This window comes from Lonchura striata, chromosome 3, assembly GCF_050655825.1.
Source record: "Lonchura striata isolate lonStrDom1 chromosome 3, ASM5065582v1, whole genome shotgun sequence".
Classification (NCBI taxonomy): Eukaryota; Metazoa; Chordata; class Aves; order Passeriformes; family Estrildidae; genus Lonchura; species Lonchura striata.
Window position 1 is genome coordinate 63,120,759 of NC_140705.1, and position 24,098 is coordinate 63,144,856.

At 37.6% G+C, this 24,098-nt stretch overlaps 1 protein-coding gene across 9 annotated transcripts in view; it reads right to left on the minus strand.

The window, feature by feature from the left end:
* ARFGEF3 (ARFGEF family member 3) overlaps positions 1 to 24,098 on the minus strand; it is an 85,856-nt gene that overhangs the window by 41,387 nt on the left and 20,371 nt on the right. For 2 of the 9 annotated variants that reach the window (XM_085575300.1, XM_085575298.1), the window contains exons 5-12: positions 14,057 to 14,125; positions 11,259 to 11,390; positions 9,376 to 9,498; positions 7,870 to 7,912; positions 6,811 to 6,889; positions 4,823 to 4,927; positions 1,804 to 2,128; positions 341 to 453 (exon numbers count right to left, since the gene is read on the minus strand). In XM_085575300.1, coding sequence (XP_085431426.1) covers positions 341 to 453; positions 1,804 to 2,128; positions 4,823 to 4,927; positions 6,811 to 6,889; positions 7,870 to 7,912; positions 9,376 to 9,498; positions 11,259 to 11,390; positions 14,057 to 14,125 — 989 coding nt within the window. The remainder of the gene's footprint in view (positions 1 to 340; positions 454 to 1,803; positions 2,129 to 4,822; positions 4,928 to 6,810; positions 6,890 to 7,869; positions 7,913 to 9,375; positions 9,499 to 11,258; positions 11,391 to 14,056; positions 14,126 to 24,098) is intronic. The other 7 variants (XM_021553073.3, XM_021553071.3, XM_085575302.1 and 4 more) reach the window with 5 other exon arrangements.

Genomic DNA, 24,098 nt, shown 5'->3' on the forward strand with positions numbered 1-24,098 from the left:
AATTTTCTATGACCTTCTTTGACTTCATCTAGAAAATATACTTCTAAAGAAACACACGTTTATTTTACTGCAATTTTAAGGACTCATACCCAAAAATTTTCAGCTGTAATCCAACATATTTGGGAATTCTGGCAAACTCAACAAAGTAGTTATCTATGTCTTTGCAAACAGGCCCAGATTCATGACAAACCAAGCAAGAGCTTTTACACCTTTTCCATTTCCAGAGCTTATTTAACCAGGCAGATACCCTGGCTCATACTGGATATGCTCCTGAACTGCTTAAGTGTTCTACATGCACAGGTTTAAGAGAGAAGAGGCTAAAAGAGGAATCTAAGCATACAGCTTGAGAAGATCCAGATGGGACTTTCTTTTAGAAATCGACCTCTTCTTGCATTCTGACTCAGAAGAGCAGGGCCCTGCTAAATCACAAAGCTGCCGAGGACTGCCAAGTATCTGAAATGAAAGGAAACAGAAATAAGTAGAAGAGTATCCAAGCATTATTTAAATACAATAAATAATTCATAATTCTATCAAGCCCTGGAACCCAAGGTAGCCCTACTGTAATTTCTCACAGCAAATTAAAATGCACAGTGATGTTCTACTTATTAAAGCTACCTTTCTTCTTTTTAGATGCAGAAAAGTGAGTAAAGGAGAATATTCTGCAAGAATCACATTTAGAATGTTCTCTGGTGCTTTACATTTTTGACTGATTTTTTTCATCTGATACTGCACACAAGACAATTTTTATGCCTACATAAAAATTATATCAGTGTTTATACCAATGGAAGCCTCTCTCCTCAGGCACCTAGTTATGAAATTATGGAGTTATGCAAAGACAGGCAAAGTGATTCCTTCAGACTCAACCTGTTAGGTGGCACCTTGTTAATGCCCACCAGGAAATACAAACAAGCATGTATTAATAAGCCCAAAGAAGCAACAGGTATGTCCTGCACAAAACAACATTAGACAAAGGTTTTTCAAAACCTTCAGTTATCTTCTTTCTATTGTTTAAAATTTGAGAAAGACAATGACAGGATAACTCCTAGTTTAGACAGGAACCAAGGGGGTGGCTGTGTGGTATTACGAGAGATTTTTCAGAAACAGAACAGCCTAGGTATGCACAAGCTAGATGAAAAATTCTCTAGGAGATACCACCGTTCCACAAATTACATAAATTTCCTTGTTTTACATAACATGAGAAGAAAGGTGCCTGTGTGGAATAGAAAAGTCTATAATTTCAGCTAGTGCTGAAACAAGTCTCCCAGTGTTACACTTCTAGTACTTTCAGAGATGCTGGGGAAGAGGCCAGAATGGACTGGTCTTGAAACAGTTTCTTAAGCCATTGGCAGCTTTCTTGTATCTATTCAAAAAAAGCTCCAAGAAACAGGATTTCAAAAATCTGGCATGTAATCAAAGCATATATTCACCTTAATGCCTAGAAACCACACGTCTGGGGAAAGATGCCAAAGAAGTTGCAAACTGGATCGTTATGCTCTATCTCACCCAAAAGAGCAGTCGTGACTCAGCAACAGGGTCTGCTCCATGCAGCATCACAGCATGAGCCCTGACAGAGTTGCCACAGTAGCTTGTATTATGGAGACAAATACAGCTATTACAGCTGCATCAAACTATTTGTCAGAGTGGTGCTGATGTACCAGCTGTGCTCAGAAAGGACAATTTCAACATCCCTGAGTGGGAAGGTTTGAAATGCATTGGGAAGTGGGAAGGTATGCACGCATCAGAAAAACTTACAGTTAAACACTTTGTTTTACATGCCTGGATTTGCACATGTGATTGCCCTACCTCTTTCATAATTTTGATGGCTTCTACTCGATGTTGAGGTGGTGGGTAAAGCAACATCCGGTGATACAGAGACTGTAGCACAGGCTTCATGGATTCCACTGACCCCACCAGTCGAACCAGTTCTGCTGCAATATAATATATGGTCCGTGCAACGGGCCCACTAAGGGCAGGTGCTGTGGAAGAGCAACCTGAACCCCGGCCATGATCAGAGATCCCTGAGGAAGGTGAATCAGCCTCAAGGCAGATGCTGCTGTGGGCAGAGGTGATAGTTTTGTCATGGATTGGATTTCCCAGGATTACTATTAGGGCTGGACACAGTTGCTTCCTGAGAAAGAGAAAAGCAGCAGATGGTAACTGGAAAAAAATTACTCCTACAAGAACAGATTGAAGATAGCCCATGGTTAAATTAGATACATACTCTTGTTTTAATGATCAGTCAAACAGCAGTGGTTAGATAGAAAAACAAATTATGCCAGGCTTTTTTCATCTCTCAAGCATCAGCATGCTAGTCCATATGGAAATGCCTCTGTGTGCTGTAGAAACATGGTAGTGATTTTGCAAGTTCATGTTGCTGCACAGTGCTGTCCCTTTGCAGGATAGCATGCCTGCCTCTTTCACTGGCTGCAGCCTATCACAAGGTAGAAATCCTAGGCTTCCGCTGCTCAGTGTCTCTTTTTCAGTTCACCTTGGGAGCTTTAAAAAAACCTGACTAAACAAGAACTAATCTATGTCAACTAGAAGGCTGAATGTTCCATCACTGTGCTGCATATGCATTATTTTAGTAAGCACCCTTAGTTATGAGCCTCTGTTTGTCTGTCTTTTGACAACAGAATGAAAACCCTTTGCAATAACTCAAAGTGTGCACTATACTACACATATACCACTATACAGTAAATACCCATACTTCCTTTAACTGTCTAACACTCCTGTTAAGTGATTCAACAACTGCAGATCACTCTTCTGTGGAACAAAAGCCAGCTCAGCACTTTGCTCCATCAGCTGCTATTTCAGCTTTGAACTCACGCACTTGGCATTTTGCTTCAGCCTGGAGGACCTTAATTTAAGAAGTCAAGTGCTCCATGAGAATGAGTCCCAAATCTGGTTTTCACCCATGTCTAGAGGTTCAAGCAAGTACCTGGAACAAACACCCAATTACAAGTAACAATTCATGAAACACATCCTCATAGGTAACTGCATTTTATTTTCTCAAGGTTTTATGCAGTCTAGAATTTTCATTGCTTCTCTTAACAAGATATCTGAAACAGCTCAGCTTCCCCTAGTCACAGAAAGAAAAACAGCTTTTAATAGGACATCAGAAAATGACTTTGAATCTGCTTATTCCATTTATTTCTCCAATCAATTACATCTCACTACTTAAGAAATATGCCTGTCTCAAAGCAGGCATAATCACAGGCTGCAACAACACTATATTCCGCACACATCTTAGTCCTGCCAAAGTGTTTCTGTATCAAACTACGAAGAACACTGCCAACACACAGAGCTAAATTTTCTCTGTCTGCTCCCTTCTTTATCCTCTTTGGGAACTGACTACAAAGTGCCTGTAGAGTGAAATCTGTGTGCATGTAGGCAACAGCTCCATAAAGAATAATGACAGCCACCAGTTTGCATCACAACCTCACCAGACAGGTAATGTATTAGAGCGTACAAAATGTTCAAGATTATGTTTGCAGCTTAAACTGTTTCATATCATCCTAGTGTTTGGGTTTTTTTTCTCCAACTTAAGCAGTTTGTTTTCTCCCATTTAAGTAGCTGAAGCATGCATGTTCATTCCTTGGCAGCAGTGCAGGTTAAGAAGTCCCACCCCTGATGGCTTGCCCTCATGGCACACAGTTAGAGATACAAACACCTGTAGATTTCCAGCATAAACTGGATTGTCAAAAGCATGTAAATCAAAAATAAAATAGGAAGTATTTTCTTCTGAGATAATTTCAGTGACGTTGCTCACAGGATGGCCTCATAGTCTGTCACATAAAAGGTTGGGTGAAATTCAATGGCAGAAACTTCTGAAGCAAATCTGCCATGAGAGAGTTCTGCTGTTATGTTAGACCTCCAAGAGGCCTCAGCACCAGGTTCTTGTGCAACACTGCCAAGTGTTGCCAGTCTGAACACCTCCCAGTCTTGCAGCCACTGATGTTCCTGGGACAGCAGGGGAGTTACAAGCGCTGTTACATGTTCCATCCTTAGAATTGGGTCCAAGTCTATAACTTCAGTTTCAAAAATTACCCGATAAAAGCACAAGAAACACATCTGTCATTAACAGTCACATACATCTTTCCTTAATACAATCACTTGACAAGGTCAAAAGATGGGTACAGACTGCAAGGAACTGCATATTAGTTACATTCTTGCTTTATTACATGACTCAATTATCCCCAGGCTATAAGAAACCCACTATTTCAATCACAAGGAAAGTAGGATTATTGCAGGTACTTTGATGTGATGGTACCAATTTAGAGGTAGATATGAACACCAAAAATATCAAGCGTTCCTGGTGAAGTGTATTAAAAAGGAGAATTTCTTGCTAAGATAGAAGCACCATTAAGACTATTTAGCCACAAAACTTACACAATAATGCAGATCATATTAAGCATTTCTGGTCACCAGCACACATTTGACCTTAATTTTGCTTTTCTTCCTGTATTATTGTATCAGAACATGAAAGAATCTCAACAGTACCTTCCTACAACAAGCACAGCATCTCTGTGCTCAATGCCACACAGAAATCCAAACTACTGCAAAAAGCATAAGAGGTTTTCTGTTCTGGCTAAATCCATTAGACCTCATTACAGTGATAATTCACTGCTGGGATTTAACGTGATAGCTGAGCAGGCAGTCCCAACCAATTTTATATGAGGCACAGAAAGAACTGATAGTAGGTTAGCAGCAAGCTCTGCTCACACCTGGAGATTTTTAACAGGTTTTTTTTGCAAGGCTGGGGGGATCAGGCCCTTTTACATTTACAAACTGAGTATTTGCATTAGTCTTCAGATGTACTCACCATATTAGATCAGTGAATCCTTTGTGCTGGTGCATGCTGGGGGAGGAGCTGTTCAGCATGGAGAGGATACACTCCAAGTAAAGAAGCTGAAGTTGACGATTGTCACTGGCAAAGAAAAGATGCCATTCACATAATATTAAAACTTAATTATGTTTTAATTTAATAATAATTTTCTAAAATAACCACATTAGTTCATTTGAAAATTACACCATAATTTACAGCAGTGATTTATTTTGCTTCTATCAATTTGCAATGGTGTGACCTGCATCATCCCATTTATTTTGTACTGGTGGCATGCAGTGATCTACTGCTTTAAAAAAAGTGAAAAAATAGGAAGAATAAAACCCAAATAACTATTCAATTTCAATGTAAAAGCTTGGGAATGAACCTTAAACAGAGGAAAAGGAGACAACAGAAGATTTTGGACTATTGGATAGTTTCATCAGGCAATCTGAAGCATGTTTATGCCACTCTCTTCTGTTTTTTTTTTTCTTGGTGACAGCCACAGTGGTCAAAAGTTAATGTCTCGAAGCAGAAAGTCACATGGTAACATGGCTACCTTTCAGTGCCTTGCCAGTAACTCTGTCAGAACCATAAACTCAAGGAAAGCCTCATAAGAAAGAATATTAAATAACCTGTAGACACCTGGAACTGATACACTTGTAAAATGCACTGTGCCTGCCCCTACTCTTAACATCAAACTTCGGGATCCAGGAGACAAGCAAGGCTGAGGTCTGCCTTACAAAAGGAGCACTCCATGGCAAGTCTACCCAAAATTTTGTTTTCATTCCTAAGAAAATCAGGATTTAATAACTCTTTTTTGGTCAGAAATGAGAACTGAAGGAATGCACTTTCTGATATATGATTGTAGATCAAGGAAGCTGTAAAGAATGGATTTATCTGAATTGAAATTAAGAGGCGAGAAATATCCATTCTTCTGTCACTGCCCAAGTTCCTTTTGTTCACCTATATGAATTTGCATCCAAGTACAACAATTCCCATTTCACATGCCATGGAGAAAGCATTGAATCCTGAGGCTCAAAGCTGGATTTCTAACTCTGTGCTATGGAGGATTGAAAACTGCTGGCTTCTTATATATTTTAAAGGTGATAGATTTTTCCTCACTACAGTCCATGCCTATTGGGAAAGATACATGCATTCCAGGTACAGATGCCTTCTTTCCCAACAGCTTTTTCTTACAATATGTCTTAATGCAGATGATCATCACCTTGCAGTTAACACTTGCATGGGCATGCACAGGTCATCCCTGCACTCTTGATTTTATTTTCCCAGATGCTGACACTGATTAAATAATGCTAAGTAAGGCATTCCTCTGTAATCTTGATGTTATTAGAGAGACTCATGGGAAGAAAGTCTGAAAAAAAACTGCACATAGATGCCTGTGCTATCTTTGCCTCTGGTAGTTTCTATAAATTGTACAGCATATAACACACCTACTGTCCATAACAACCACACTTTAGAAGTTAACATTATGCATTTTCAAGTAGGTAGAGTGTATGATATTCCTAAATTGGAGGAATTCACTGAAAATACAAATTATTTCAATTGGATAAAAGCTGCCTAAGAAGGACAGATTTATTAATTCTGAATATAGTATCTGTTAGGTCTTTCCACGGCTCTTGTAATTGTTATTCTTTCTATGATGGTTATTCCAGCCAGAAAAGAAAACTTCTCTTTGGATTATTAGTATTTTGTATTAGTATTTTGCTGCTGTATGGAACTTATGTATAGATTAGATTTACTGGAAGCTCTGTAAAGCTGAACAGTGCACAAAAAAGGCAAATTAGCTCCTCATTTCAAGCAAGGATTAAATTAATGCATCATGAACAATACTTTCTCTAGTAAACACTTCATTTAAGTACAGCTTTGCTCCATAATTCCAGAACTACAACAGTACAATCACATGCATCAGTGAAATTCTCAACCTCCAGGTAATTAATTTAAATTATAAACTTAAAAGAACTCACTTTATGACAGCCTGGAGCTTCTCACAGAGCACAGTGAGGACAGATACAACATCATCACAAAGAGACTCAGCTGAAGTACCTCCAAAAAGGACAAGGATCAGAGGCATTACATATGAGCAGCTGGATAACAACATCAATTAACTGCATGGGTTTTCAGAACTGGTCAGAGCTTCTAAACAAGGAGCAGGGCTACCAAAATTAATAGATAAGATGCAGTAGGAAAAGTGCTAGATTGGAAAGTGATCGCCACAAAATGCAGAATCAGCAGGATTAAACCTGGAGAGAGCATTAATTGCTTACATGCATTTACAGAAGGTTAGCTGAAATCAAATTTAGGTTATAAAATAAATATATAATTAAATAATATAAAAGACTGGCCCCAGTATTTCTACATGGCAGCTGATTTCTGTATCTCTCCCTGCAGTTTCTCTCTCTTACACATTTTCTCATGTCTGACACACTTCTGATCTTATAAAAGAATGCTTGGGCTCTTCAAAGGTTTTAGCCTCCATTCACACAAGTTCTACAGAAATCCTGAGTGAAGGTCAAAATCAGAGACTATTTTTCCTACTAGAAGATGTTGAAAAGTAAGCCACAATGGGAACAGAAAAACATTCTCTTGTAAAATAATCACCTGGAAAGTAGTCATTATATAAACAATGTCTTTGGCCTGAAATAGAGTAACAATTGTTTTCAGATTCCACATTCTACTCTGCAAATCTATTTTATTTCAGGAAGTAAAGCCACTTACTAAAACTTTTTTCAGACCACTGAAACTTCTTAATTACAGAAGTTAGCACCTTGAAACAATAATTTATTACTATGTTGAGTGCAATGCTGTTACCATGGTCCAAATGAAGACACAACTGGAAATATTAGGAGCTAATAGGGTTATCTCAGTTCCTACCACAGATAACCACAAAAGCACCAAACTACAGAGAAGTTACAAAATCCCAGGGTGCAATTCCCATGGCATCAAACAGCACTGTGGTGATAAAAAGAAAGTCAAGAATAAAAAAGCTGGATTGGAATGAGTCACTAAAAAAGTATTATAAATACCTTGACTCTTGAATTTCTGCAAGGTGTCAGGGTTTTCAACTATCTGTTGAGGAAAGACAAAGGTAGTGTAATTGGTGCAAGGGGCAGAGGAATGTTAATAGAAGTAATAGTTTAACAGCAGAACTTCTTAAATTCATGTCCTCTGTTTTGTGCTTTTTCTTAAGGTTTTTAAGTGAACTTTCTGCAAAACATTTTTAAAAATTAAGATCTGTTTTAACAGCCATTTAGATTACAGGAAATTGCATCTCATTTAGGTGAAAGTTTTGTAAGTCTTTATGGGATTTCCTACACCTAGAACAACTCAGTAATAATTAGACATCTAACTTGCATTGAAAATAACTGAGAGAAAAGCATAGTTTAGATGTCACAAACTACTTAGAAACCAAAATCAATTGAGTATTAGAAAGTTTAGAACATTGACAATGTTAATGTTACAGTACCAACAGAATTGATGTCAGTCAGGAAATGACCTCATAAATTGTTTGGTTCAGCTGTGCTATAGGATTCTTTCTACTGTGCACAAGAGGGTCAAGCCGAATTCTCTCAAGCATCAATAACAAAATGTCAGGAACTAAATGCAGTTGTCATATGCTTTTATCTACTCCTCAGCTAAGAAAAAAAAACTAACAAAATTGAATTTGCAGACCCAAAGTGTTTCTGTTTGTTTGTTTGAGGTATTTTTTTTGGTAAATGCTTTAGCTAGTAAAATGCATCTACTTAGCACCAACAGAAGACAAGTTTACTTAAACTGATTAACCATTTTTGCAGTTGCTCAGCAGGATAAAAGCAATCTAGTCTACTAATCCAGAATAGAAGTGATCATCTTAACCCAAAACAGATGTAAGGAAAACAATCTGTACAACTACAGTCCTTAAGTTTTCCTAATAAATAGAAACTTTTACAAATAGTACTTTGACAACATGGTATTATACAAAACAGTACAAAAAATGTAAGAAACCAATGTAATTCCACATGTACCCAGAACATCTATAGTGGAAAATGTGCTGGGATGCCATTCAAACAGCTCTCATGCATTTTAATAATTAAAGAAATAAAATAATATTTATTTCTTGCTAACAAAGAAAAAAATAATTTCGTTAACTTAAAATTATCTCTATTAAAAAAAAGTAGAAGAAAAATTTCAATTACACCTTCCTTAGTTGAGAATCTGTTTTCACTATGTAAATATTTGTCATGCAAAAAGTTTTGGCAGAACCATTTCAATACACCTTAGAAAACAAAATAAAAGAATGGAAAGGCTGAGGCAGCCTGACATCAGAACAATGTCTCTTTTATTTAATGGAAAGAAAAAAAAAACAACAACCCAGCCAACTAGAGTTGACAATGTGAGAGCTCTGAGGCAGGCATAGTCAGAACCCAAAAAGGCTTTTAAACAGGATTAATTGAAGAAGTGTCAAATAAAAGCCATAAGGCATTCAGATGAACGAGAACAAAACAGTATGAAGCCATGGACATGGAACCATTTGTTGATGCCAGAAGGCTCACCACGTTTTCTTGCTTTTGTCGTAACTGTAAAGTCAAGTCACTCAACATTTGGCTGAGGGTTGCCCGCACAGCGGTGTTAATGCTCCGCTGGTGACAGCTAGATACATATGTCTCAATGCAAACCTGATGAGGAAACAAGACAGCAGTACAAAGAGATCAACTCCCACTTACCAGGAACACATTTCAGGAGGATACCAAGGTCTCTCACATGCAGACAGTCAGCCTTCCTTACTATTTCTTATTGCTTTATTAGCACATTAGAAGTTTTTAGCAGTCTTGGTTGGAAAATCAAGTAATTAATCCGTCACACAGCTGCAGGAATGGTAGGGCAAAACTGGTAAAGTCTCCTGTCAAACCCAAGTGATTTTGGTACTTGTCTCACTTTGTACAGAACTCATTGAATACTGCTTTGATTGTTCATCTCTTGATACTTATTGTAACTACCTCTCTGCAAGTCTATGTCTGCAACATAAATACCCTCCCATTCTTCAAGATTGCTGCTTCTGATGGACAGGTATTTGTCACTAATTTTATGATAATCACGACGTACTGTAACACATCTGAAAACCTTTAAGGCCTTTCTTAACACAGAAAATACAATAGCACTTTACCACAAATAACACAAACAACTGCCTTTTAATAACTGGCAATCCAGCAGAGGGCTCCTCTTCTCAGAGATCCCACGGGAACCAAGGTAGCAATAGAAGAACACTGATGGATCAGGCAGTGCCCAGCTCCATGCCCAGCTGCTGGCAGTTTTCTGACAATGTGCTGTGCCCAGAGTCATGCTTGACTTTTGCCCCAGGTGATGCTGCACAAATGGCTGTACAGTGTTACACAGTAGGATCCTGGGGACAGCACAATGCAAAGGGCAGCTTCTACCCTTCATCAGGTATTTTGTGGGAGGTGCTGGGTCTCTAAGACATGCTGTGACTGGAGTAAACAGTATAAGCACATTGCACAGTAGCTAGTAAGTAGATAAAAGTCTTGATGGAGCTGAGCAAGTTTGTGACAGAACTGTACAATAAAGTCTTCTTGAAGAAGCAGCTTTGGTACTTTGTCCTGCACTGAGCTTTATTGTTCACAATGACCACAAGAATCCCCCAAATCCAAACCAAACCAAGCAAGCAAAAAAATTCCCAAAAAAGTAAATGATTGTTCACATACTTTTATATTTTTCAGATTTAGCAGTTTTATTCTGCCATTGTTTAGATATATAGCAAGTAAGAACTGTAAATATAAATGGAACTAGCTGTGAAAAAATTATTTAAAGTATTAATTTTTAAAAATATAAATATGTAGTATAAATTATATACATAAGGAGTATACATAAATCCATCTGGTGTACATTTTTGAATAAGAAGGATATTATGTGCTATAAAGTAATTTTTATAGTTCCCTAATGAGGATGAGGTTTTTAAGAAGGAAAAATTAAAGTGATCAGATTACATAGTAATTACTGACATAGGCAGACAAACAAGACTCTTGATTGTTTCTAACTCCTACTGAAATGAAACTAAGCTGTCAATAGGTCAGTGATGAAGATGTTCTTGTAAGCTGCCCTGGACCAATTCTGTCCATCATTCAGCTATCACCTGAACCCCAGTGGACAAAACTCTAAAAGCTTGTTAACCACATACAGTCCTTCATGGAGGCCAAACCATTCCAGTGCTGCTGAGATCATTCTTTTTGAGCTATATGCCTTCTTCTGGAGTATATGAATTAATTAATGAAATACCATTCTTAAAGGTAGGCTGACTTTCTGAAAAGAGCATGGTTGATATTTCCTCCTTTTCTCCCCTCCCCATGCGAGCTAATAAGCAAACAATACTTGAGTGGCAATCTTACAGAAGGTCTGTGTTCTAAGTGACTGGGCAAGGTACCTTTTGAAAAGCCACTGAAGAAGAAGCAGCAGTAAAAATGCGAGAGCTCAGGGCTCCAAAGAGGTGTGCAATGGACATTTTGATCATTTCATGCATTCGGGGACTTCCAGCTCTATGGCATGCAAAACACAACTAAGAGCAAAACACAGAAGGGTTAGCTAATGAAACACAGAGTTACACAAAATAAACCTCCAGAAGGCACACTGGAGCAACAAACACACACATAAAAACAAGCAACAGCATCAACTAAATTTTCCTGCAGGTGTCTAGGCAAGCATGGGAAGGCTCACAGGGCAAGATTTAATATATTTTTAATACTACTAATCTATTTTCAATACTATTAATACTTAGGGCACAAATTATAGTACTCTTCATCTTGGATGCTTCTTTAATTTTAAGCTGTTAAGGTTCAGAATGATTTCAAGTGCCACTGTTTTGTACACATGAATTGCAAACGATCAGCTGTGCAGACTTTGTAGCTTTGTTTGTCAGGGACAGTCCTCAGGGAGTTCCACGAGTAATGAAGGCAGTATCTTTCCAATCCTGCAGTGGTTCTACTTGCTGCAGAGTGCAGGCTAGGAAAACTAAGGAAACTGACTTGGAAAGAAATGTTAAATAGCATGGGCACTGGAACAGAAAGCTCCTTTTTGCCACCCTTCCCTTACAGCAAGTCAGAAGGTTAACCAAATGCTGAACTGAGAAATTATTTTCTGTTTCCTATTGCTTATACATTGGATAATTCAGATACAAAGGCATAGTGATGCCAGCTGTTAAAGTCTTTGCTTTACCTAAAGCAAGAGAAACTTGTGGAAGCATGTATGTGCCTGGTAGGATTTTCTATTTAGAAAGACCTAGGCTATTTAGAAAAAATCTGAGGCAGTATTTTCTCAAGAAGTGTGGAGAAAATAACTGTACCCCCAAACACTCCAAACAGAGGCAAGTACACTCTGTATTACTGCTTGTTCCACTTCATTGAAGGAAGTGAGTTTTGCTTGCTTTGCTGGCCCATCTTATCATGCATTAGAGTCTTGTTCAGCATAAAAGACCTAGCAATGACCTAATTTGTATCAGTACACTAGCAAAGGTTTTCAAAAACCAGATTGGCCTTCTGAGAATAAAAGTGTAGTGCAACTACCAAATCCAGCAGAGTTTCACATCAAACTGTGAAAGACAACTACCAATTTTCAGAATACTTTTGATGAATAACAACCGTGTTGTGTACAGAGAGAACAGAAAATACTATTTCTGATTGTTTCTACAGTTTATACCACACAGACCATGACTGATTGACCACTTGCCCCCATTCTCAGGTAGTGCTCTTAAAGACTGAAAGATGAAGGGTTCAGAATCATTAAATGCTTTTGCCAGCAAGCACTTTGTTTAATCTCAAGCTCTTTACCTACAGCCAAGAAATGCACTAAGCTGAATTCATCAGCTTTTGCCTTGCATGTTAGGAAGTCTGTGACAAATGTGAGAAAAACTGCAGTAGGGGAAATTATCTGTATTTTTTTTCAGTGTGTGACACTGACATAAAGAGGGTTTAGTAGAAATTTAAAAACTGTGGCTTTCTTTAAGTAGCAATTCAGTTCACCCCTGCTGCAGCATCTACAGATGGGGCTTACAAAGACCTCCAAAAATAGCCACACCTTATGGTCTCACCTAGCACAAGAGAAACCAAAATCTAAGTTGTGCTAATCTAGAATGATTACAATCTTTTTCATCTGGTATATGTTATATACATGAACTATTTATGTTGTATCCTTGCCTTTTAAAGCCCTTTTTTATTTTATAAAATGGAAGTAGTTTTCTTTTGTTCCCTATTATCCCTATAACTCCTTTCTCAGCTTCCAGTAAGAAAGGCAAGGTCAGTTTTATTCTTGAACTCAGAAAGTACTGTAACTTCCAGCTAAAGTAAGCTATTTTCACATGGGATTCTTGTTTTTACAAAAAGACCCCACTCCAGATACCAAAAACTGAGAAGTAACACATCTCTAAATGTCTATAGACACTTGGGAGTGTAGGACATGTAAATAACATTTACATTCCTTCATGGACACCAGCTCTGCCTATATTACATTAACAATGTAATTTTATAATAGATTCTGCACACAGCAGTGTGTGTTGCACAGGAGGATTAAGTGTTCCTGTGCATCTTCTCTAAGTTGAACAAACAGGCCATAGCTTGCAACATATTACTAAAAATATCACACACCTACAAAGACTCAGGTAATATGCCTGTAGGTATGCTTTTCTAAAACCAAAGCTTCTTTACAATTTAATTCAGACTAAAATCTAATGGAATAAAGGGAGTAGAGTGACTAAGAACCCAATGGATCAAGGGGCATTATAAATATTTTACTTGGATGTGTCAAGAGAGAGATACACACAAGGAACATTGAGGCACTTGTGCTAACATGGCACACTACGGCTTATAAACTTATCTTCAGGAAACTTCATTAGTGTTAGAGTTGCAGTCAGTAAGAAATCAGTGCAGTGCTGTTTTATGAAGAACTCAAGAAAATTTTTCTATTGCAAAAAGCAAAATAAACATGAGAAGTAGTAAATGTGCAATGCTGTAATATACAATTATCAGTCAACTTCCAAGACTGCCTTCCCATGCAAGCCCAAACATGATTGACTTGCAACTATTCCTTCACAGTAGGGATAAGGTAATACCAGTCCTAAAGACAGTAGACGTGTTTTAGACTGGTTCAGTTTCAGGTTACATATGGAAGACACACTCTAGGTAGTGGGGGAAGGTTAAGTGACACAAGCTGTGGTATAACAGAGACACTTACCTCAGCAATCTTCAACACCGAACTGCCATTCAGCTCAAAGGTGGAGGTATATGTTATACAGAGCAAGACCTTGCATCAAAAGAGAGGAAATGAAAAAAAAATTAAGTTTCAGCCATTATTGATTCTTCTTCCTGCCCATGTGCTTCTAGTCACAACTCCTTCCAATTTTGAGAAAAGCATCAGAAGCTTCTTAGCACCATATGTTATTGGGATAGAGGAGATCCTCCTGAGAAGCTGCATCTGTTGGCACCAGAGGCAACACACAATAGATTACTTATTGCTGCCTCCTACATATGATCACCAAAAGAAAGACAATCCAGTGATAAACTCTGGCCTTGGACCCCTATTCATATTTTAACCACAAGCTTTGCATTATTTATAATCAGTCCTTCCAACCAATTCTATCAATATAACAAAAGAGGAAGGAAAAATACAGTGCAAGTTATTACTTAAGTGGCACAGACAGATAAGTATTATATGAACCAAGCCATTAATTACTGCCTGAGGATTTCCCAGCACAGGTAATTTCCAGTAAGTGTATTATGGTCACTTGATAATAAGTAGCTAAAAAACAATCCCTAAGCCCCAGTTTATGAAGGGAGGCTTGTCCTGAATTCAGCAGGAAGAATAAGACACTAAAAGACCAATTCAATACCTTACTTTGAAGAGAAGGGGAGTAAGAATGTAATGCAAACCACCAGGGTAAATGGGTGAGTGAGGCAATGTGGTGAGAGGTGCTGTGGTGTGATGCCCTTTGTGTCTGGAGATATCTTCCCTCTCTCCTGTTTTCCTTTCCAATCTCTTCTGCCTTACAGAAGACAGAGTCTCAGCTACTGTTCTCTCTCCTTCCAAGCATAAAATCCCTCCAGCACCAGAATTTATGTTTGGCTTGGTCTGAAATAGTACGAGTTTCTTGGGGTACGTGTCCCAGCAAATATCAATCACATTAACACTAATGTATTGGTCCCTTCTCAGACCTATGCAGAACTACTCTTCTCTGCTTCATGAGGAAGTTTGGGGCATCAGATAAGTCAACATTACTGACTGTTAACTAGAAGCAAAGTACAGAAGAGTTTGTCCACAGGTGAGTGTGACATTTTCCTAAAGGAAGACATAAATAAACTGTTTTGCATTTTGAGAGTCATACTGAAAAGTTTCTATACACTGAAATGCACTATACCTTTACAAATGTTTTTCTTAGCAGAAAACCTGTATTTCACTACTACAGGATGTCACACCTTACTCTAAAGTTGTAAGGTTTTCTGTTTGTTTCTTTGCATTTCTGTTTTGTAAATAAAATACCAATAAGGAGCTTGATCCTGTTCTTACTGAAGACAATTTTACTACAAAAAGTGTTCCAAGTAAATCACTGTGTAATGGCAATTTTACAGTTTTCTGTATATGATGACTTGACTCCTTCATAAATAGAAGCTAAATGATGTGGATAAATACTAGAGGTAGTGAAAACAACAGAAAAGGGCATGCTACTCTAATGAATTACAATAGTCCTGCACTAGAAACTTTTTTAGATATTTAGCATTTGTCTTTGGAGCAAAGCAAAGTTTCTGAGCTAAAGTCCTTCACAGTTTCTCTTTTCTTTGAAATGGACAAAATGGATTTTCTTTAAAGTGTTATACAGCCCACCTCAATATTACAAGGAGAGATACAAGCTACACAACACTTGAACTTGCCAGAGAAACAATCTAATTCTAACCACAAACAATTAAGAATGTTGTACTTTGTATTTCTTGGTAGGAACTCCACAAATTTCTCTGCAATCCATAACATTTACTGGTACATGCACAAGTGCCAATGAAAAGGAACTCTGGTACCTTTCCTCCTGTCCCCAGAACAAATTCTATAGAACAACAGAAAAGTAAACGGTCAATTATAAAAACTCAATAATTTAATTTGGCTAATAACTACATAAGTTATAAGGGCTGTTATTTCCATCTGCTGCTCAGTCCATATGTGAAAAATTAAACTTTGAAGACAAACAATTTTGTTTAGCACTAACTGGATTCTTAACTACTGGCTAGCCCCACAGTCAGCTGTTAATTACCCTGTGAAAGCTCAGCAGCTGGCTAAAAACATATATTCAATACTTAAGGAAAACCTTCCAGACACTGCTGTGTAAAACACAGGTGCAGAACACAGTTCCTAAACACAGAGAGAGACAAGTGTTACCTCCCACTGACAAATCTCTTCTTATCACAGTAAGAACCGCGATGGACATCCATGACTAATCCTATTCAGTGGTTTGTGTGTCCTGATTTTCCCTGCTTGTAAAACTTTATTTACTTCATGCGATTTTCTGCTCTCTTGTCCCATCTTGGCTTTGTAGGATGCGTTACTACCTAATCCTTTCCACAGATCAAAACCTGGATGCCAATACACTACAATTCATGGAAGGTTTCTTTTAAGTGTTCTTTTAAGCCTTTGCTCTTCAAAATCTCTTTCCTTCCTCCTTTTTTTTTTTAATCTTTTATAGAGTGAATTGTGAATAGTGCATATGTATATATACACACACATATATTGCTTGATGTCACAAATGCCAAAAACCTGCATATAAGACGTGAATGATAGAAACATCAGAGATCAAGCTCAGTAAGGAAGTGATGATCAAAACTTTGCTATGAGGCAAAAGAGAATTTCAGCAAAAAGACTGCTAAGTTTTGACTGGTATTCTTTGTGAAAAATAAGATCTGGGAACCCGTTAGCTAGAGACAGGGCATACGGTCTGATGCAATCATATGACAGAAGCACAAGTTACCAGCCAGTATATTCTTGGCTTAATCCACTGCTACCACTTTCCCTCACAAGTCATTTGTAAGTTCTGAAAGACATCTCTGACCAATACACAAGACTGCTCTCAGCTATGATTTCCATCAGCACTGCTGCAGGGCTCGTTTACAGTCTTGGCAATGATCCAAACACTTGCATGTTTTCCCATTTATGTGGAACAAACAGGAAGACAGCAGGCTCCTTTTTTAGATTACTGGATGAAAGATGGGACTAAAACCAAAAAAACAAATCCAAACTTAATAATTCCGATACACTGACAACATTGAGTCTGGAGATAGGATACCTCCATAGACTGCTTAACTACCTATGACACTAACTCAAGCAATCTGTATTTTAAAAAATTGAAGAAAAGAAAGATAGAGGCTTTCTTGGGCAATGACATGTTGTTTTTGCAAGCACTGGTATGGAAAGCAGAAACAAAATGACAAAGCAGTTCCTAATAACTAGAAAGCAATTCCAGTAAAAAAAAAAAATAAATTGAAAATTAGCTTTTACTGATTGGTTTGGACTCTAAAACACATTTTGTTTCTTTTGGTTTTTTTTTTTTTCCAAGAAGGAACTTTTATGACTGTAGAGATAGTTTTAAAATCACACAACTTCCAGGATTTTTTAATTGGCTTGCATTATCTTGCAAATACACAATGAGATTGCATTTCCATAAAGGGTTTATTCAAAACAAAAGTATTTATTTTAATTATTGTTGAAGTTCTGACCATCATGGAACAAAAAATATAATTCCTACTCCCTAGAGTCCCAGGATACAGTCCCAAATGTAGTATAAGAGCATGCACATGGGTAGTTTTCACAATATGTAGAAACAAAACCAAAATCTCTAATTCAGATAGGTCAATTGAAACAAAATATACAGGATTTGAGGTGCAATGTAATTAAACTTACATCACAATGTCTATCCATCCTGTGCCATGTGCTCTAGGATGACCCTGCTTGAGCAGAGAGATTGGACCAGATGGCCACTGTGGTCTCTTACAGCCTGACCCATTCTGTGATTCTGTGGGATTCCGTACTTTAAGAGAGAGTATTCCAGGTCATGTCAGATGGGGATTTGCACAACCTGGTCTAGTGGAAGGTGTCCCTGTCCATGGCAGGGGCACTGGAGCTAGAGGAACTTTAAGGTTCCTTTCAATCCAAACCATTCTGTGACCCTTTTAAGATGAAAAAAGTAAGAAGGTGTTTAGATTGTAAGGCTGCCTAGCATTTCTAGCCAAGTTCCTTAAGTGCTTAGTACATATCTGTAGTACAAAGCAATTTTCACATTGAAGAGCTTATGGTGGAGGCACATGAAATAAACACAGTGAGTAGAAAAGCAAGCAGTACCCCCAAAAAAGAGAAAAGGTTCAAAACTTTACAATTTACAAAGAAAACAATTTTGCAACCACCTCTAATCCCTTTGTGAGATTTATAAAAGAAGCTTTTCCTAACTTACTTTATTTGAAGGATAGTTAACTTGGATGCAATGTGTGTCAGATGATTCTCAGATCCTGCCCCTCGGAGGAAAACTTGGATAGGAAAGACAGCCCTTTACCTCATTCAGTAGCTTGACATTTAAAGTCATCCAGTATTTCTGCAAAACAGTGTGGACAGGAGGTGTCCCCCTATTTGTCAGAATAACTGGTAACCTGCTCATGTCACACTCTTTGGCCTTGAAGGAAAACAAGGGCAAGAGAAACAAAGCACATTAATGAAGTCATTTACACTGTGTCACCATGTGTCACTGCACCAAACAGCAGATTTTAATTATGGAGAGAGAGGGGAGTGTGTCTGCTATGAATTAGTAAACTCATAAATGCTGCTCAGCATTATGAATGCACCAGTGCTTCAGACATAAGGACTATATCTGCTACAGGAGAACCACACACATCATCAGCAACGACATGCTGAATGCTCCAAGAAGAAAATGCACATTTAGTTCACTGGATTAAAACAGGACTGCTGTTGAGCACTATTAATGATGGCATGAAACCAAGTGGAACTTCTGCTTATGTAGTATAGTTGTAGAAGGGAAATAAATTATTCAAAGTTTGATAGATACTTAACAGTGTTTGTCAACATTCTGACAGGAGGTTTTATCTTTAGAATTTTAACTATTAAAGGCAGGGGAAAATAAAGAAAAAGGCTGAATGGCAGTACTAGGATGACATTTCCCCCTTTACAGGTTACAACTTAGTCAGATATACTGCATTACTTTACAAATTATAATGTGCAAATCTGAGTAAAACAAAAGTGAAAACGGAGAAATACCAAGCTGGAAAACATCAACAAGTAGTTTAAAGAGTTCTCAAATAAAAATGAAGTTTCATGCACCAATTACTAAAATTATTCAAAAGGATGTCAACACATGGATGTAAGTAGAGCCAGAGCTATCAAGGAAAAAAAGAACTGGTGTCTCCCCTGGGTGGAAAATTCTGACATTTATTCTTGACAACAAGAGAATTTTTTGGGCAGGGAGAGGGAAGATAACTCCCTTGCTCTCAGATAATGCAAAACTGCAACAGGGAAATGTTCTGCATGGCAATGTACTTTACAACAGCCAATTTAAAATTACTGTCTCTAGATTAAATGGCAATAAGTTAGCCTCAAGACAACCTAGGAAGTGGTGTCCCACAGGCTGTTTGGTCTGCCAGAGGAATTTACCCTACCCCAGACCATATCCTGACCTGCACCCAGGAAAATGATATTGAAAAGTCAGATAAGCTGGTTTTGTGGTTACTTCACCAACTACCACACCACATACAGCTTTTGTGTCTTTTTCCTCTCTAACAAGAGATGTGAGCAGCTCCAGGGTGGAGGACCCAAGGAGCTGGCTGGCAATGTCAGAACAGTTTATTGGGACACAAGTTCTCACCTCAGCTGCCCCCAGGACCAGATGGTGCTACCAACAGCTGTGGTAGCAGTGGCCCTAGTCATGGGATGCTCATAAGCAAAAAGGTCTATCCTGGGTGCATCTGTGCACAGCTGTGGCACACCTGCAGTATGGGTACAATTGCATTCAAAAGCTATGTATGGCAAGTGGCCCTTTCATGTCACTGTTATGTGGCCACTTTGGCTGGCAGAACTTGCCACTGTCACCACCAATAAGCATTAATGTCTGGCAGCAGGCAAAAGACTAAAAGGCCATATGTCAAAGTTAAAGGGTTTCTATATTTGGGGTTCTGACCATATAATGTCTTTGCAATTCATTTTCATAATGGTTAAGTGAACTCCAGGTTCTTGGTATGTGTGTCAGACTAAAAAAAGTCTATAAGAACTTGTAATTCCACACTTGATAGGTGTGAATTTACACTTTACAGAGCTAGGGACTTGCTGCATTTTGGTTGATGCCAATGATTTTGATTATGCCACACCAAATGTGACAGTTCCAATGTGACAGAATGAGTATGTTCTCTATCTGAAAACACTTTCATAACCTCACAACTCTGAGACAGTTAAAATTTTTGCACTAGAATTTTTTCAGGAAAGAAACTAAGCCTACTTTTCTATCCTGCAAATCTTATAAGCTGACCAACACTCTGCTGAGATTTTTGAAATTACACATCTGACTAAACCCACAGAGGTTGTTCAGGGATAGAATTCAAGTGCAGAAAGGTAGTGAGGAAAAGCATGGATCCTAGAAAGAGGTTTCATTATAGAGATACTGCATTCACTACTGACTGGTTTAGGCAGTTATCCTCCAGCATCCATTTGGTCACATTCAGGCCATTACCATTATCGTTCTTTTGGATTCCTTAAGAAGAAAGCTCTGTTACTTAATTCAAGACTGGTTTTGGTTACAATGACCAGGCACCTAAGAACCAGGGGAATACTTTAATCACAGTACTAGGCATTTACTATAGTTCTAATTAACTCAGGAAAGGATGAGCTTATCTTGAAGCACACAAGGTAGGTCATTCAATCCAGTGGAATTAACCTGGTTACTTATAACTAAGCACATGAATAAAATGACTTTCAAAAATAACCAGAAAGAAGTAAAATGAGACAAGAAAACCCAAGAGGGTCTGAATTTGTAGTTGGCCTACATTACAAAAATTTAACTTATGAAAAGGCAAAGCACTAAGAACTCTATATAGCATTTCTCAGCAGGACTGATCTTACAAAAAAAAAAATCTTATTTGCATGATACTGTGCAAGTCTTTACAGAATCCCTTCTTTAACAGAGCAGATGGTAACACACCTCCATTTGATTTTACAGTTCAAGACAAAGTAAAACAGTTGTAAATTATATTCTACTACACATAGCCACATCATAAACATAAATCTTAAAACAATGAGAAGATATGTATCTGTGAGAGCTTATGAGTGATTATCTAATTTATTAATATTCAATGGTTTAGAATATAATAATGCGCAGAGACTGGGATTGTACAGTTGTGTTATGTCAACATTTTTGATCAAACACTTTGGAGCCATTTTTCAAACATGTAAGTTGTTCTCTGTCTTGGAGGGTCCAGCAGCAACAAAGATCCTGACAAGTTCTCTGAAATAATTAACTGTAAGTTTTGCTTGACTGGTCAAGCACAGTCCAGTTTCATTCAATAATTGCACCAGATCAGGACTACCTCCCTGAACCTGTAACAACATGGTTGTACAGACTATAAAACAGGTAAACTATAAATGTTATGAAAATTAAGGCAAAAAAAAAATTATCACTAAACTTTCTCAGACTCATTGTAGACTTTCAATAGATCTTCTCAAGTGACTAACTTGACACTGTAACTGGAGTCCTATCAAGTTAATTAGTTACTACAGAATATAAATTAATAAAACTAGGAGATGAGTCTTAGCACTCAAAGAATCACTTTGCACCTTTAAAGCATTATGGTAGCAATCTTGGAAAGAACAGTTGCTAACACCCAACCTAAAGACAGTCTGTCCTTACACAAACTAAGTTTTACCACAGAACTCTAAGTCAGATTTCAGTTCCAAATATATCCAAAGTGAAAACTGAAATCACAAAAAGAGCTGTCTAGTATTATTACTGGAGAGCTCCCAAATGCTGTATTAATGGATCAGAGAAAAGACAAAGAGAAATGATTGCCTTGACACAGCAGACTTAGCAAGGGTTCATTAAACCTCATTCACAGATAAAATAGACTTCTGCCTGACTCCTTACTGAAAGGCTAGAGAAGAAAAATCCCAAATTTGCCCATCTGCAATAAATACACCTAATCCACAAACAAATGCAAGTTGGAGTCACTGGTAATAAAATAATCTTTCCTAAGTGAAACTGCTGTTCACCATGGATAATAGGTAAATAATAGGAACTAGAAGAGTCTTCCCTCTAAAGCCACTTTGGAAGATTAGTTTTTGGTTTCAAAGCAATCCTCAAGTCTATTCAAAAACCACCACAAATAAGGTAGCTGCAACTCAACAGTGCGAAGTCTTGTCAGATGTAATAAGAAACAAAGCTTGGAAACTTCACTAATAGAAACACAGTGTATATTCATAACATGCCTAGCATATCAGCATTAATTAGAACAGTGAAATAAAGAACAAGTATTTGGAAAAGCATCAAATGCAAAAACTGAGTTTCTTTCACAAGAGGTCATTATTCTTTTTCTTGCCTGAAAACTTCTGTCCTGCAAGCTCTAAATTTCCCCAGAAATCTGGACACAGACTGGACTGAAATGCACTGAATTACATCACAAGGCTGTCTCTGTGACTGAAGAAAACAGAAGGATGTGGTAGAAAGGGAAATTTTACATGATCAATCACACCTTTGTCCCAAGAGCAACTTTCTTACTCCCATTACATTACAGTGTATCTGGTTTATCGAGAGAATTTGTTTCTGTGTATCTAGTTTGTCTGAAGAACTTGTTTCTGTGTGAAGACTCATCTAGTAATTTGCAATTCTTCATTAAACATTTTTTGTTATTATCTGAGAATAATGTTATCACAGTCAGATAGAAGTACTGTATTATTAAGAAGGTGATCAACTCAAATGAAAGTGACTATAATATGCATAATAATAAAGGAAGAAGAAAAAAAGAAGAAAAAAAATCCAAATGTTTCTGCTGTTTAGGATTCCTTCCACACTTCCCACTTCCTCAATATTTGGTTTCAGCTGCTTGAGTGCCACACTTACATTCAAAGCCTAATTCCAGTCTTTCACAGAGGGATGTCATTCTAGGGTCAGGGCTAGGAATGAAAAATTACCAAAAACTCAGAGAGAAAGCAAAAATCACAGAATTGCTGAGGTCTGAAGTGACTGCAATCCAGAGGTTCAGCTATGGATTAGATTCCCAGTTTCCTTTTCCACTGCTGATCTGACAATATTTGACAGTGCTTTTGTCAATACTGTATGTATTCCTCCAAGCAAAGGTCTAACTGCACAAAGTAGAAGTACTTCAGCCATTTTAAAAACATCTGAAGCCAGAATTTAAAAGCATCAAGTCAGGGAGAGGAAAAAAATCAGGATCCCCTGATTCTACAACTGAACTCAAAAACAAATATTAATCTTCAGTCCAGAACATGTCCCCTTTCTGCTGCAGACTATCTATAGCTTGTTAGTCTAGTGCTTAATGTCAACAAAATGTCCCCAGCCCTCAATGTGAGATACACCCCTGCACTTCACTCAATTATAACATGGCACCATGTCACACAACAAATTTTTTCCCACTTCTGATCCAGCCCCACTACATGAACGTGTTCACCCAAGGAAAGTGCTAAATTACTGTCCCCCTGACTTTTCCTATGTATCTGCAGCTGTATAAATAGAGCACTGGGTCACTTTGGTATCTCACTGACAAAATACTGCATTTGATTAGTGATCAATATATCTCTTCCTTCCTACATGAATATTCTAAACAAAATATAAAAGTATAAATATTTAATTATTCAGTTTGAAACTGAAGTTATTAATGTATAACAAAATCATCAGCAAGGTACTGTATGATTGTGTGATTTTCCCTTTCCACTGATACAGCCAGTTGAGCATAGTAAAACACAAACTGGTAACACACATATTAGAAAGCTTTTCAGTCTTATGGCAAGAAAGATGACAACAACAAAGATGAATATCAAAGTGGCCTTGTGTTAGATACACTATTCTCTCTAGTCAGACTTTCTGAATTATCTCAGTATCTTTTAATATAAATTAAAGCACTTAAATAACCTCACTTTAGTCCCTGGTGTGAAAATACTAATAAATCTCTACCATAAAATATATAAAATATATCAGAGATACAAAGAATACACAGAGTAGGTAGTAATTAAGATATTC